Source organism: Colletotrichum siamense (assembly GCF_013390195.1).
Source record: "Colletotrichum siamense strain Cg363 chromosome Unknown KSG_Cg363_contig03, whole genome shotgun sequence".
In the NCBI taxonomy this organism is placed as follows: domain Eukaryota; kingdom Fungi; phylum Ascomycota; class Sordariomycetes; order Glomerellales; family Glomerellaceae; genus Colletotrichum; species Colletotrichum siamense.
Genome location: NW_023501016.1, coordinates 34,790 through 50,887, shown reverse-complemented (window position 1 = coordinate 50,887; position 16,098 = coordinate 34,790). Strand labels below are relative to the sequence as shown.

Sequence of the window (16,098 nt, the reverse complement as noted above, 5' to 3'; positions counted from 1 at the left end):
GCGCCTACCCACTGCTGATGCTGTGCATTTGGCGCAACCATGGGCTTGGGAAGGTTCAACATGAAAGTCTTCTCCCTCTTGGCTAGAAGGCCCTGTCGGAGAGCAGGCAGCACAACTGCTCGCCAATGCAACACTAGGCGTCTCAGGGAAACCCCCAGGGATGTCACTGTCTCGCGGTGTGGGTTTCTCCTCCATGACGGCGGTCGACGATGGCTTCACAAGACTTCTAGATTGGTGGAGAATGTTACCGTGGCAGTAAAATTGGTCGCGTCGGAACAGGTTCGATGATCTTCAGTAAACATTAGCATGGGAGACGGGGTGCATGAATAAAGGGCGCGGCTATGGAATAGTCATATTTGTTTCCCTGTGAACCACATGCCAGACTACGAGGTTCTAGAGCTTCTGGGCCATTGTCGACGCGAACAACACGTCGAAGGTGCAAGAAGTACAATCGGTTTTTGCATCGGGTCGGCCGAATAAAATCTATGACGACGTACAGCCTGCAACTAGTGGATTGGTCGGTCGCGTCAGTTCCGCGTTAGTTCTCCAGAGATGGTGCCTGGTGGACCTGTGGAATTTTTAATCAAGGAGCCTCATCTGGGTAAAAGCAATGTGATGCTTTCGTCATAGACACAGCATCCGCGAATTTGGTGCTGACGGTCCACGCGCCGATCGACACGCATCGGCGATTAGCCTCGGCCGCGGCCGCCGAATCCCTGACTCTCACACAGAAAATGGACATGGCCGGACATTTTCAACGTCCGAAGGGTGCGAACGGCTGTGCGGCTGTAGGAAGCCCGAGTTGTCTTACTTCCATGGATGACTTTCTGTGAGATCATTGAGACATCGTCATCTTGGCATTTCGCTGGCGTGGCGCTTGGTCCAATTCGGGCCCCTACGACGAGCCGGCCAGGGAGGTGTGGGCTGCCGACGCCAGTCATGGGCCTTCCCAAAATAGCTAGTGACTTTGTCATTAGGTAGTGGCTGAATTACGTGGGTTAAGGTCGCATTTATCTAGATAATCAGACAAAAGAAAGACGTGCTTCTAATTTTTCTAACCAAGATTCAGAGTCATGGATAGGTAGTTCAACTATCATCAATAATCGCAGATAAGCGCAGTTTGACAGCTTGAAATCGATTAGACTGAGTATAAAAAGCACCTTCAACTTCTATTTCCTCGATATCATAATGACGATTCAGCAGGCATGCACAACATGGTCATGTTCAAGAGGCCGAAGATATCATCTGGGAATATCAGGAAGAATTCCCACCACGTTTCTAGAAATGAACTTGTGGTGCTGGCGCAATGGCCTTACACGATGTTTGTTGTGCCTTGTTTTGCGGCGTTGCCACCCAAGTTCGCCCATATTTCAGCCAATCGCGACGCATTTAACGGCCTGGAAAGCTACGAGACAGCGGCATAAAGGCGGTCTGGTTGCCTTCAATCCAGACTCTGGGCTTTAATCCTGTTGCAACATGGGTATCTTTTCAGTAAGAGATTCGATGATGACGTACAATCCGTCCCGGCTCAGATAGTTTAGAGCATGTACCACGGGTTCTGGGTGAGCGTGGGACTTTCCCTACGCTGAAATTTTAGGGGTCTCAATCCAAATCCTGCAGGAGTCGATTTCGACAAAGCTTGGCCTTACAGAGATGGGGTAGTGAGCGGAAAGATAGAAAGTCCAGCCTGATGCTGATATGCCATTGGATAGAACATAATTAGAGAGCAGGAACTAAACGTTTGTATAGGACCGTTTTCTCTTGGTTCATTATTTGTGCTTTGGTAAACTTATATGATTTTGAGACTATTCCCAGAAGTATTTCCATTCTTGAATAATAGAGTCAGAGCACGGATAATCTACAACAGCAAAGGCATAACATTATACCTTGATATATAGCAGTAAACTATAATGAAGTCTATTAAATATAACAAACATGAATCGATAAAGCGGTTAGTAAAGCAACATGGTTACTTTGAAGAGAGAGTCTGAGTTCTATAAATGACCTGCAACAACTTATTGAGCATCGTTCATTGGACTTTTTACAACCCTTCAGGTGGAAAGCGCGACCTGCTGCAGGTCCCCCACCTGGCAGGACGCTTTCTGGGAACAAGTACTGAATCACTATGCAGAAGACTTGACGAGGCCAGCTGCGACCTGAGAAACCTCCATGATCAATCCTACACCTATGGTCTTAATGTAATCATATAAAGTGTCCCAGAAAGTTACGATGGCATTCACAATCAGCCACGCCTCTAAATACCTTGGCGAATGGCAGATCTATTTAACCAATTGATGATAGGTTTGCAGATATACCCAGAGTAAACCAGATGCTTCATATTTCTTTCCTAGTTCTAATCATTGCGTCGATTAAATACGTCAAGTTTTGCATCGCTCATGCTGCTGTGGAATAATCAATCGAACACGACCCCCAAAATATCGTGAATGCCGGCGGCAATAAAGTTTGGGGGCGATAGCAGTGTTCATTTCGAGGTATCCACCACCGACCTTCCTAATTCGACCAAACATGCGAGGATGTACCACGCATCATTGATTGTCCCCGTCTTTGGAAGAATACGAGGTTGTCGTATGAGCTCTTCAATTGGTGGGCTTATAGAAATGACTCGATGCCGTGGTCTTCCTCGTCGCACAGGCTTAATCAAGCTTTCAAGCCTCAGCGATGTAGATTGCCGGGCGATCGGAAATCTACAACACCTACCCGATACTACCTAGGTTAGTGGCTACCCTGATATTGAAACACAAAAGGACCTCGAGATAATCTGAGCAAATTGCAGACTCATATCGCCATCCTTATCGTGAATCACGCCTTGGACTCGGCCGACACCTCATTGCCGAGAGCTCTCAACTGATTACACGAGAGAATGTTTGACAGGCAGGTCCTACTTATCATAGCCTTCGCTCTGCATCGTGTTTCCCATTTTCTTGCGTACTTCGTCTTTCATGTTGCAACCACCACACTCTCTTACTTGTTTTCATTATGAAGTTCGCACTGCAGGCTTTGGCTATTGCCGCCGCCCTGGCTACGCCAGGACTGGCGGTTTTGAAGCCCGGATCAGCTACGAAGATCACACCTCCTCCGAGCCATGGCTTCATCATTGAGTTGGAGCCAACCGCTGCCTCTATCAATGGTCGAGCTGCCGATGGCATTGAAGTTGATGCTCATTCTGCGTTCCATCGCCGAGCTGAAGACGTGCTGGACTATTCGGTCCGACATGAATTCAAAAACCCGGAATATTTCTATGGACTCTCGATCAACGCCAAAAACGATACGGATATCACCACTCTTTTGGCTTTGCCGCAAGTCAAACAGGTCTGGCCCAACCGATACTATGAGCGCCCCGCCCCTGTGGTTCACGGAAGAAGCCCCAAAGCTCCCAATGAATACGTTCCGGTCGGAGTTCAGCCTATTCATTTGCGAGACGTTGCGCAAGTTGCGACAGTGAACGGGACCAGCGATGTTCTCTCTAGCCTGAAGATGACAGGTGCCGATAAAGTTCACGGCCTAGGAGTTACTGGCAAAGGCGTCAAGATTGGAGTCTTGGATACTGGAGTTGATTATCGTCATCCAGCTCTCGGAGGCGGCTTTGGAGCTGGCTTCAAGGTTTCAGGAGGCTACGATCTGGTCGGGGATGACTTTGTGGGATACAACGATCCGGTGCCCGATGATGATCCGTTGACAACTTGTCTTGATGGAGGTCATGGAACTCATGTTGCTGGTAAGCTCAAATGTCTTCACAACACCGGACTTGGTGTCTAATACTGCACAGGAATCATCGCTGCTAGGGATCCTGACGGAGTTGGCTTTGGAATTGTCGGAGTCGCTCCTGACGCATCGTTGTATGCTTACCGAGTTTTGGGCTGCACCGGAGGCACTACCGATGACATCCTGATGCAAGGATTCGAAAAGGCAGCAAGCGATGGTGTCGATCTCATCAGCATGTCTATTGGAGAAACCGCTGTCTGGGAGACTGGGTCACCTTACGTTCCTCTTCTTGCAAAGATTCAAGCTCAAGGTATCGGCATGACCGTGGCTGCTGGCAATGAGGGAGATCAGGGTATCTATCTATCTTCTGCTCCCGCCCAGGACGCCAGCGTTATCTCGGTCGGCTCTGTCAGCGACGTGGTCTTCACGACGATGTACAACGCTGTTGGCTCAGATGACTCAACGATCGAGTACGCTCGAGTGATTCCTATCAATGCGTCCGCTCGTTACAATGTTTTCTACGCCGACGACGATCAACAGAACTGTGTGGACCAGGCATGGACTGACGCGATCGCTGCATTTCCAGAGAAGGACAACGTCATCGTACTGATTAGCTCAGGGAGCAGCTGTACTCTCGACCTTGACGTGCGCACCAATTCTTCCGGCTTCAAAAATGTCTGGGAGTGGTTGCCTGACACCAGCGACGTTGAAATCGACTCTCCGGGGGCTAACGGGGACGTGGACATTGTGAGAATCAAGAAGTCTGAGTCAGACAAGATCCTGGCAGGTATTGCAGAACAAGGAAGAAACTACACTTTGACTTTCAAAGATCAGAGCGTGCATCAAATCCCGCAACCAACCGGAAACACGACTTCATGGTTTTCAACTTTTGGTCCCACTATGGAGATGTCATTGAAACCACAGGTTTCGGCACCGGGGGGCACCATTCTCAGCACCTGGGTCACTTCCAACGGTTGGGGCTATGCGATCATCTCTGGGACTTCTATGGCCACCCCTCAGTATGTTACTCTTCATCATGGTCTGGATATATGCTAACTGTTTCTCAGTCTTGCTGGATGCTACGCTCTTCTGAAGCAAAAGTTCCCTAGCCTCTCTCCGAAAGAGATTGCGAGACGCCTGCAATCATCCGCAACTCCTCTGAACCAGTACGAAGGGGGCGGAATCTTGACAACGGCGGCCCAACAAGGATCGGGTCTGGTCAATATTTTGAAGGCAGTCTCAACCGAGACAGTGTTTTCGACCACGGAGTTCAACCTTGGAGATACTGCCAAACCCGCCAAGCAGAACTTCACGATTGAGAATCAGTCTGCCCAGGCCAAGACGTACTCGATTGGCCATAAGGGTGCCGCCGAAGTTGATGCACTCCCCAAGGCCAAGACTCTTGACGTCAACGATATGTTCTACTGGTCTCTCAACTTCAACTCGATCTATGCCAACGTTTCCTTCAGCGAGAAATCTTTGACAATTCCATCTGGCGGCAAAGCTACGGTCGAGTTCGAAATTCAACCTCCTGAAATTGACCCTAGCCTGCTGCCTGTGTACAGCGGCTTCATCACAATCACTGATGATGACGAAGAGTTCGTCCTTCCTTATCTCGGTATCCCGTATGCCCGAAGCACTCAGCCGAATATCTACACGGGCGATGTCCCGAACCTATCGCCAGAGCTGCAGCCCCCAGCGGGAATCCCTACACTTCCCTTTATCAGTGCAGGGGATACTGGCGTTCGTAACAACGACAGGATGGTCTTCAACTTTCCGGCCAAGGACGTCCCAGAAAACGAGACACGTCCGGCTGACAACAACCCTATCATTACTCTGTTCATCGACCAGCCCTCCCCATACGTTCGATTGGATGCTGTTCCCGTTGATCTTGCTTCGAATCCCGCCTACAACTTCACACCTTCATCTCTTGGTTACATTCCCGGAGGACCCTCGAACTCGACTCCTTTCACTAACACCACCACCCTGCAACCGCCTTTGGATCTCAACTCGCTCGACAACTTCGCTGGGGTCAAGAGCTACGGCCTGATTGGCTCTATGTATGGCGGTGACAAGCCTAAGTATACTACGTCAATCCTGTTCCGTGGCTACAGCGTTTACGGTACCGAATGGACTTGGGCCGAGGTCGAGTTGGCTAATGGGACTTTATACCAACTCCCTAATGCAGACTATCGTGTTCTTGTTCGAGCATTGAGATGGGGTGGAGATATCACCGACTCGAGCGATTATGACAGCTGGCTCAGCCCGGTCGTCAGGGTTAACATTACAGACCCTGGGTATCCCAACCCATGGAACTCAGTCTGAGGTGTCCACTCCCTCATGTCGATACATCCGGAAGCTCAATATGTTCATGTAATAGTAATTTTTTCCGTCATCAGTTGGTTTCAGCAGCTTGCGAGTTTTTCCGATTGTTGAATATAAACGGAGTCAAATGTCCATTCCAAGTCTTCTCTTCGGAAGACTTCTTTGGTCCCATGATCATAGCCCCGTAATTCCGCACTTCCGCAAACCCGCGGTTTAATTCCGTCTGTGACGATCACTCCCCAACATCAGTACGATTCCGAACGTTCGGAATTTCCGCCAATTGAACACGAGCTTGTCTGATTGGTCGAGTATCGGCTGAGGGAAACCCCGCAAACGCCGTTCCAAGGACAACTCTAAAAGGACGCTTTTGATCCCGACCGTATTTCTTTGATGCTCCAAGAGCCAGCCGCCAACCAAGCCACTTTGTTACCAGCACGATGCTGTCCTTTATGAGAGCCCCTAACCCGCCACGTACAAATAGTGCGACCAACAATCCGATATTTTATGAGAATGGACGGTCGTCTGTTTCATTCTCCGCACCTGGATCGGAGTACATCATGACGCATCGTTTACCGCCGACAACCCAGGAGAATGGAGTATCCATAATACAGCCGCCGTTTCACTATCATATATACCAAGATGAATTCTTCCGGCTTCAATCTGGGAAAGGGAACTTTTTTCGAGGAGTGGACCCTAAGCCATTCGTCACCTTGTCGGATGAGCCCGGTGGCCAAACGACAGCTTCCGTCAAAGCCGGTACCTATCACCGGTTCGAGAACGCAAGCAAGTCTGAGGATCTTGTTGTGGACATTCACTTGACACCGGAATCCTATGAAAATGAGCAAAAGTTCTTCCGCAACTTCTTCGGATATTTAGACGATTGCAAAAGTGCCGGAATGCAACCCAGCGTCTTTCAGCTGTTTGTGTTCCTCCATAGTGCGGACACACCACTTGCCGTGCCGATTTCTTGGCAACCCTTCGGAAGAATTGCGAGTAGGACACTTCTGACTGCTGTGGCGTTTTGGGGACGTTGGATTCTGGGGTACAAGCAGACTTACGCGGAATATTACCGATCGGAAAAGCGCGAATGACAGATCAACGAGACGGAGTATAACACACGGGCTCCCGGTGCATCCCGTACCTTCACGCGGACAAAAGATTAAGTGTCAACACCTGTGTGTTGAATCGGAGAGGAATCAGAGTTTCAAGAAGAGAACAGGACAGTTTTGGGTGACAGTCTAAAATTGAGAGATCAATCACAGTCGTAGTTGGCATTTTTCTCAGATAGTAGTTTGGCCTTCTGTCAATGTTTTCCCTCCGGTGCGCAGGTTGAACGCATTCCCTGCTGGGCAACCATTCGCATGAAATTCAATTCCTCTTCCATGGCTTTTGTGCCTGCACCCATGGGACTAGCTGTCGGATAAAGAACTTCCAGCTGAACCTCTTTCTGATGAACCTGAGGATGATCTCTACTACCAGTCATCATAATCTCGAGGATATTTCCGTTGCCATACTGCTCTTCGGTAAGAAGCTTCATCATAGCATCAGCTAGATTCTCAGTTGATAGAGCAAGATCATTGACAGGGAGACGATCTCTGCAAAATTCCTGGTCGAACAAGGGAGTCTAGACCAATTAAATCAGGAAGTTAGCAATTGCGCAAAGTTGGTTGTTTATCCTTCGGATATAACAACATCATAATAAGCGACATACTCTTGTTGGCCCTGGGCAGATCACCGAGTTCCTAATACCAACAAGCTCCTTCAAACCTTGCAATGATTTGACCACACTCAGGATGGCAGCCTTGCTCGCAAAGTAGAATGGTGTCTGGATTGAGTGGACGTAACCTCCCATGCTAGAAACCCAGAGCAGGTTGCCTTCGGTGTCCCTGTTTTGCAGCCAATAGTCCACCGCCATCTGTGCTAGGCGGATGGGACCTATGGTATTGACATTGAAAATGTGGTATGATCCCACTGTAGCGTCGACAGGGTCTCTGGACTGTGGGGAAATCCCCGGCGGGTTCCAAAAGGATGACCAAGGAGGCTCAAAAATGCCTGCATTGTTGATGACTATATTGACACGACCAAAGGTGTCCACTGATGTTGTCCAGAGCAAAGTTAAATCAGACCAGTTGGTTATGTCTGTCTTGTGAAAGACAGCTGAGGGGTGAACGGCGTCAGCTGGTGGATGGGGAAACTTGGAAATAGTATCCGTAGCTTCTGCACGTAGATTCAAGTCTGCAAAAATCACTGAGCAGCCGTGCGCAAGAAGTCTTTGGGCAATGGCGAGGCCGATTCCTATCAGGCAACAGGGAGTTTGTGTCAGTATACTTGAATGCTTGAAGGCTTGGGAACACATGTCTGAACCAACGCCTTAATGAAGAGAGGATCCATACTGACCTGATCCTGCGCCGGTGACCAATGCAACTTTGCCTCCGACATTGTATCCGATACCCATATCGAAGAGGGACAAGGTCGGACGTATAGAAGCACGTGTTAATATTGGTCCTTTTTGCTGAAGGAATAGAAAGGAAAAGAATCTGCCGCCTTGGTCAAGTCCAAGCAGTCTTATAAGATTTCTGTGCAGTAATCGCTGCAGAGAGCAAGGATTCTCATTCGGAGACGTCCACAAGAAGGCAGTTACACCGGCATGGCGCATTCAAATGCCACGACAACATGCAGACCTCCAACAGAATCTTAGGCTATCAAGCGAATTAAGAGCAAGACCCAAGAAACACCCCTGAAGTTAGCACTCTAGTAAGTGGATCCAACATGCAACCGAACGTCGGCCCATCCAGACGGAAGAAAAACGATCATTATCATAATGGCTGCCCTCAGGATTGGAAAGAATGAGATAGATGTGACTGCGCTTGTGACGGGCCCGCAATAATTCTGCAAACTTATTTTATTTGCGTTGTAATTGGTTGAAAACATACAAAATTGACTTGGACTCCGAGGTTGGACCACATTGCCAGCTGGGGATTTGCTCATCACAATCTTGAGATGCCCTACCGGATAATGGACCTAATCATACATAAAAAAAATACAAATTCAAGCTAGAAGACTCATAGAACATGAGCGGCAGTCAGAAAGATAGAGAATATTGAAATCACGACGGTAACTGCCGTATCTACAGTGGTCAAGTAATATTGCAAGTAACAAGCTTCATGCAACAAGTCAAATGTTGCCCGAGTACACAACCGAACTTGGAGTCGCTGACCCGGCGATTAAAATGCAACCAGAAATTGTAGATAGTTATGGTTTCTCTGAAAGGAAAAGTGCTGAATGGTGTTACGCTCGAGAGGTGAGAGGTGAGGCATATCAAGAGACGAAACATACGATAGAGTCTGTAACAGTGAAGGGCACGAACATGTAGAAGAAAGGAGACGGTTATATTTAGTCCGCAGAGATCAATTGTCTAGTACACAAAAAATGCCCAGAGGTTTGGCAATAGACCAAGATTCTCCGGCAATAAAGGTCGCACAGCGGACTTGAGGTATCGCCAGCCCCAGCCAGTTTCCTATGCGACTTTCAATCCGGCAAAGATGTTCCCAAACATAGCCCGCCAGAGATCAAGCATGTAGAATTTTCTTGCAGCCCACAGTCCATCTCCAGCTTTGGGAAACACCTTGGTTGCATGTCTGACATATGTTGAGGTGAGACTCATGACAGGCTTGGGCTTCATGTTGTTCGCATCCACAGTATACGGTGTAACGGAGTGGATGCCATTCGATCTCATGCTCCGCCAAAGACGAACCAGGTATGAACTTGTAGCTTCGGCACCCAAAGTCCAAGATGCATTGGCATATCCGAACACATATGCCAAGTTGGGCACGTCTTGGAGCATGCAGCCCTTGAACCCGAACTTCTGGTTCGGATCCACGGGGTTTCCGTTGACAGAAAGGGAGATCGCGCCAGCGAACCGTATTTTGAGCCCAGTTGCGGTGATAATGATGTCTGGCTTGAGAATTCTTCCAGACTTCAACACAATTTCGTTATTGGTCACCACGTCAATGACGTCGGTTACGACATCTGCCTTCCCAGAGCGTAACGCCGCGAAGAAATCAGCGTCTGGGCACACACAAGACGTTGCTGCCAGGGGTTGTACTTGGGACTGAAGTTCGGATCCAGAGGAATTGAAGGGGGCAGCTCCTTGGCAGCGCGTCCCAGCAAAGCTCTCCGTGCTGACTGTGGGAACAGCTGACAATAGTAATAAAGCAGGTAACCGAGCAAGATGAATTGAACTCTCAGAATTCGGCTCGAGATACTCCTCGGAAGTACAGACAGCATTAGCCTGCTGGGAAGGCTCTTCTGGGTTGGCAGCCCCGTAATGTAGGTTGGGCTTCTCTGAAGCATTGTCGTTCGACTGGCCTCCGTGGCCATGTTTGGTAGCAATGTCACCGCAGTCGCTCCACTTCCAATAATGACCACGTGCTTGTTCCGGTAATCAAGATCTTCGGGCCAGAACTGTGGATGAACGACTGGGCCTGTAAAGTTTTTGATGCCAGGGATCTCCGCAGCCAGCGGTTGCTCATAATCATAGTAACCGGTACCTAGGACGACGAAACGGGCCTTGAAACAGTTGATCTTTTCACCGTGCCCAGTTGTTTGTAATGTCCATAGCGACTCTGATGACTGCCAGTCTGCCGAGATGACTTGGTGGTGAAACTTGATATTTTTGTCGATACCATACTTCGACACCGACTCATGCAGGTAAGACATGATGGATGGGCCGCTGGCTAGAGGGTTGTCGCCTTTCCATGGGTTCCATGAGAACCCAAAGGTATAGATGTCGGAGTCTGATCGTATTCCAGGGTAACGAAAGAGATCCCAGGTTCCGCCAATTTCGCCACGCCCTTCGAGAATGGCGTATGAAGCCCCTGGAGGCCCGTGGGCTTGGAGGTAATATGCTGTGTTGATACCAGATATGCCGGCACCAATGATGATGACGTCAAAGATATCGCCCGCAGTGGCGAGCTCTGCTTGACTAAGATCGGCATCCATGACTATTTTGTTGGGAAAATGTACCGGACGGATAAAGTCTGAGTAGAGAATAACTAGATGGACTTTATGATCACCAACTTGGGTTTATATACTCGATTAACGTTGCTGGAAGCACTCGATGTTGGGAAACGTCGGAGCAGACTTGGACACGTGCAACGGCCCTTGTACATTGGAATTTCATCCTGCAGCCTCGGGTTTCAGCACCCCAGCAAGCTGGAGATGGGACGACTTCCTGAACGGGACAATAGTCTCCGGTAAACCGCCTGCGTCGGAAGCGGGGCTACTGGCAATGTCGCAAACTCCGTGCCATTTCTTCGGGCTTTGAAGTCCGCCAAGCTCCACTGGCCTTTCATTGCCAGTGAGTCTTGGAAGAAAACCATCGGCTTGATTCAGCATCGTGTTGACTGTTGCCCCGTCCCACAACACCGGCGTGAGACAGTAAACTTGGTTTACGTCAATGATGCGCAATTACCCTGCATAACCAGGAAACTGCTGGAGTGTACAGAAGTGACAGAAACTTCCCATACGTTGGTGTTTGAAAAATATCTGCCGCATAGTGGAAACCCGTCACGATGTAACTCCGTCCGCGCATGCAACATGCACAACTGGGCAGCAGACTTCTTGCTTCGTTCTCTTTTCAATCAATATTCCACCTTTCGTTCCAGCTAAGGCCGCACACGTATATGTCAAGGGAATGAGAGGTGTTCCGTTGCTCCGTGCATATGGGAATCTCCGGCAACCGCGGACGCCGTTAGGATACATCATTCACGGCACCCACGGCGAGGTTCAGCCTCAACCTGTCTTGGCGATAGCCTGGTATGTTCATAGAATCCCGCCCTCCATTGGGTAATAGTTCTCGCCTTCATGTTTTGCAGCAATTGCTGAAAAACAAGGGTCTAAAATTATTTCAGCCGGAAGCTGTCAAAGCGCCTCACATTGGACTGCCCAAGGTGACGATGGACGGCCGAGGTGCCTCGGCCACTTCTCCGGGCGGGGCTTTAGAGAAGCGACTTAACGCATTAATCATTTTGCCGCGACTCGCATTAGTCGCATTCGCATTTGTTTTACCCCGTCCGTGTTTTGCCGCTCAGATGACAACCCCGCTCCAGCTTCAAATATTTTCTCCATCCCAACAGCCGAAATGACCAGAACCCATCCGTAAGCGCAGACTACAAGCCTGATATGCCCCGAACAGCCTGCGACGTCTGCTACAATAAGAAAGAAAAGTGCGTCTTCGATGGAGATTCCACCTTCTGCAACTTTTGCGTTGCACACAAGCAGCCATGTCGACTCACTAGGCCAGAGCGCCGCATGGGGCGTCCACCGGTGGTCAAGAATTTACCCCATGGGCACAGCGGGATCATACTAGGTCTTGACGTACCCACGAGTCACAAACCGAGCTACTCCAGATCTCAGAATAACAAACAAAGCATTCAATTCCAAAGTCCCCGCGACCTTGGACTGGAGCAGGGAAATCTGAACCCTCTTGTGTTGTTGCACAGCTCGGCGAATAAGCATCATCTTCTCAACGCCCTCACAGACCGACAGATATTCTACACCTTTCATCGAAACTTCATGATCGGTCCCAGTTTTGCCGAGTCATTTAGGCTATCCATTCAGACGATACTCCCCTGTTCGAACATCAGCCTACTGAAGGCGTACGATGCCGTATTTGCGGTGTGGGATGATGTTACTCAAAGAGTTAAACCACCCGAGGAGATAGATGTATCTGAGGGCAGAGACTGTTTGAAAAATTTGGTTCAGTTCGGCAGCACGTCGGACCTATTGGACAACGCCTCGATCTTGATGCTGGGCCAAATACTGATTGTCTATCATCTTTTCACCACTTGCACGTCAGCCTGGGCAATCAATCGACATGCGATCCTGTCGGCCAAAAAGTCTTACAGCGACCTCCTTGCCCAGCCTATATTCGATCCGATCTCAATCACGCCGATTCTGTTCGACACAGCTGAGTCGTTGATACGGCGGGAAATACCTGTTATTCAAGTGCCAAAAACCGATCGCTTTATTGTCGACAGGTCGGTGGGTCTATGCTGGTCCTTTCTCCCCCTGTTGCACGAACTATGCGAAGTTAGCGAGAGGATGAAGACATGGTCTAGCCAGGACCTCCTTAAACAGAGTCAAGAACGGCTTTCAGAAGTGGACGACGCTTTTACGGCCGTAGAGCGAGCGATACGGGCATGGGAGCCGTCCGCACCGCCCACACTTTTCGAAGACTTTACTTCAATTGAGGTCGCTGCGATGCTTACACAAGCTCGCGTTTACCGAACCGCAGCTTTACTTCTCATACATCGGCTTAGATATCCACTGGGGGTTGAGGACGCTGTTGCGCGCTGGCATGCCGACATGATCTGCGCAGAGTTGACCGGATTCGTCAACTTAACACCTGAAGATATGAGGGGACTTCCTGTTGGACTTCCTCTTCTGGTGGCGATGCTTGAAACGAGGGAAAGCGCCAGTAGGATAATACGTGGCTTAGGCTTATTCGCCTCACATCCCCAACATCTGGCAGCCCTTGATAATTTCGTTGGTCTTGCTTGGGCAGCGCGGAGAGGTGGCTTCCAGGGCCTCTGGTTTGATCTAGTCCACGTTAGCTTGCAGGTGCCTGTTGTTCCTTGAGTTTGTAATTCCAGTACGAATGTTGTGCACAGTAGTCACCTCTTGTATCAGAGAGGTTTGCTGCAATCGATCAATCGCTGGACCCTGGAAGAGATCCCTTCAGTAGGATTGATGTACGATCTGACCAGACCAGTTTTCGGTCAATGCTCCTCCTATCGTTCGCCGTGCATTGACAAGCTCTTGAAGTACGCGTGCTGGATGGCTGAGAGGCGATAGAGTTTCACGAAAACATAAAAGCTTCCCGGATGGAACCCGCCTGATACCCCGGTTGCGCTGAAGGGGGTTGGCTTAAACATGTCCCTAGCCACGCACCCTGTCCCTGTGAATTCTGCGGGGGAGTGGATGCGCCGGAGACATTCTTCCTACTTGGGTCTAGCGTTGTCGATCTCCCCCGTGCCGCCCGGAGATCTTGCTGATTACACCTCATGACCATGTGGCTCTAATTCTAGGAAAGTGGCCAGAATTCAACGGAGAAAGATGAGGAAGGTACTGCCCTGTTCATGGGCATCGTGTATAACCCTGTACAGCGGTCATTCCGCGAGCCCGAGTCCGCTGGTTGGTAATCTAATATCAAGTCTACGTTGATTGATTGGAGAAACGAGCAAGTGTGTCGTACAGGGAGTCTACCAGGCTGTCACGTCTCAGAATACGAAAAGAGCAACAAGTTTCCGGGAGCTGTGGCACGGCCGCCCAGTTTTATCGGACGCCATCTGACTTGAACAGATGAATTGTTGCGGGTAAGAGCCACGGCAACAATGAGGTATAAGACCATGAGAGTCCGTCTGCCGAGAAATGATAGTGCCTGCAAAGATCTTCTACTTATCGAACTTCTCATCAAAATGACGGACATCATCAGTTCCACCCTCAAGACGATCAACGGCATTGCGGCTGTTGCTGTTCATCCTCTTGTTCCTGCGTCCCTTCTCACCTTCGTTGCTTATTCACCGCCCGACATGTTGCGGCGATCCCCAAGTCTTAATAGACTTCACCAATTGCTGACCGCAAATTTTGTGGTCCGCTACCGACTCCCATTACAGATTCTTCTGGTTGCAGGAATTGCTAGATACCTAAACAGAGCAGCGAACCGATGGGCCCTGAACAACTGGCGCCTTACCAGTCATCCTGGTTGGAGATGGGCAAATGAGATTGCGGTCGTGACTGGTGGCTGTAACGGAATTGGCAAGGCCATTGTGATAGGTCTCGCTCAGAAGGGAGTTACTGTTGCGGTACTTGATACTCAACCGATGCCCGCAGATCTGCGTGCCAATCAAAAAGTCAAGTACTGGAAGTGCGATATTACCTCGCCACAAGCCGTATCAGCGAGCGCAACGGAGATCCGGGCCTCTTTGGGTAATCCGTCTATCGTAGTCAACAATGCCGGTGTCGCCTACACTCACTCTGTCATCGAAACCGACCCGGAAGACTTACGGAGAATATTTGGCGTCAACCTCCTTTCTCTGTGGTCTACAGCCAAGGAGTTTATCCCCGACATGATTATGAAAAACAAGGGCCACATTGTCACCGTGGCAAGCATGGCATCCTACTCAGCTTTGCCCACCGCAGTAGACTACTCCGCAACCAAGGCTGGCGCTTTGGCATTCAGCGAGGGTCTTTCCTGTGAGATCAAGCATGTATACAAAGCATCTGGAATATTGACCACCGTGGTACATCCAATGTGGGTCAGAACGAATATGACTGCGGCCCACGCTGAGAGGGTGGAACAGTCGTATGGGCGTATGATGGAACCAGAGGATGTGGCAAAAAGGGTGACTGGTCAAATCTTTAGTTGTCGAGGTGGGCAGCTCATAATTCCAGACCAGTGGTCTTGGGCATCCGGAAACAGGGGTCTGCCGAGTTGGGTCCAAGAAATCATGCGGGATGCGGTGGGAAGAGAGGTTCCGAGACTAGGAGAAGCAAAGTGAATAGGAATGATAGTTTTGCCATCAGATAACCCTGTACATTTACTCTTTCCTAGGGTCCAAGGCCATCGACAGATGAATAGAACGAGAGGAAGCTCAAGATCGAGTAGTATTCCATACATGCACTGGTCCGTTCTTAAGACATTTCGAAAAGCTCTTGCTGAGAGTTACAGAAGCAAGCTTTCCAAGACACCCATACATTCCAATACAAAACAGAAGTCCAGAAGGGTCAACTTCACCCGAACGATTCCAAGTGGAAGTTGTTATTGACAAACTTTAGGCCGCGGACCAACAGCAACCATTCTGAGCTACAGCAATCAGACCGGGTTCGTCCGCAGTCCTCACACTTATTAGTCGCTCTCCTAGAAAACTTGGAAAGTGTTTTCATCCCATCCGTAGGCTCTCGTCAATCGGCGAGATAGAATCAAACTCCGGTATCCTTCGATCTGGAAGTGGTGCGGTGCGTGAATCGTCACGGGACGAAGCTGTG

At 49.6% G+C, this 16,098-nt stretch overlaps 4 protein-coding genes across 4 annotated transcripts; 2 read left to right on the top strand and 2 right to left on the bottom strand.

Moving 5' to 3' along the window:
• Positions 1-2,997: 2,997 nt before the first annotated feature.
• Positions 2,998-6,048, top strand: vpr-14 (Minor extracellular protease vpr; the record flags this gene model as incomplete). The annotated part of the gene is made up of 3 exons (XM_036635819.1): positions 2,998-3,736; positions 3,788-4,742; positions 4,791-6,048. The coding sequence occupies 3 exons, from the start codon at positions 2,998-3,000 to the stop codon at positions 6,046-6,048; spliced, it is 2,952 nt and encodes a 983-aa protein (XP_036498671.1).
• Positions 6,049-7,351: 1,303 nt separating this feature from the next.
• CGCS363_v003969 (15-hydroxyprostaglandin dehydrogenase) lies at positions 7,352-8,503 on the bottom strand (the record flags this gene model as incomplete). The annotated part of the gene is made up of 3 exons (XM_036635818.1): positions 7,352-7,672; positions 7,760-8,343; positions 8,446-8,503. The coding sequence occupies 3 exons, from the start codon at positions 8,501-8,503 to the stop codon at positions 7,352-7,354; spliced, it is 963 nt and encodes a 320-aa protein (XP_036497737.1).
• Positions 8,504-9,565: 1,062 nt separating this feature from the next.
• ethA-1 (FAD-containing monooxygenase EthA) lies at positions 9,566-11,049 on the bottom strand (the record flags this gene model as incomplete). The annotated part of the gene is made up of 2 exons (XM_036635817.1): positions 9,566-10,081; positions 10,129-11,049. 2 exons carry the CDS (start codon positions 11,047-11,049, stop codon positions 9,566-9,568), a joined length of 1,437 nt encoding a protein of 478 aa, XP_036497736.1.
• A 3,479-nt stretch (positions 11,050-14,528) lies between these two features.
• On the top strand, positions 14,529-15,611 carry RED2-3 (Dehydrogenase RED2; the record flags this gene model as incomplete). Its single annotated transcript, XM_036635816.1, has 1 exon — positions 14,529-15,611. One exon carries the CDS (start codon positions 14,529-14,531, stop codon positions 15,609-15,611), a length of 1,083 nt encoding a protein of 360 aa, XP_036497735.1.
• Between the last annotated feature and the right edge of the window lie 487 nt (positions 15,612-16,098).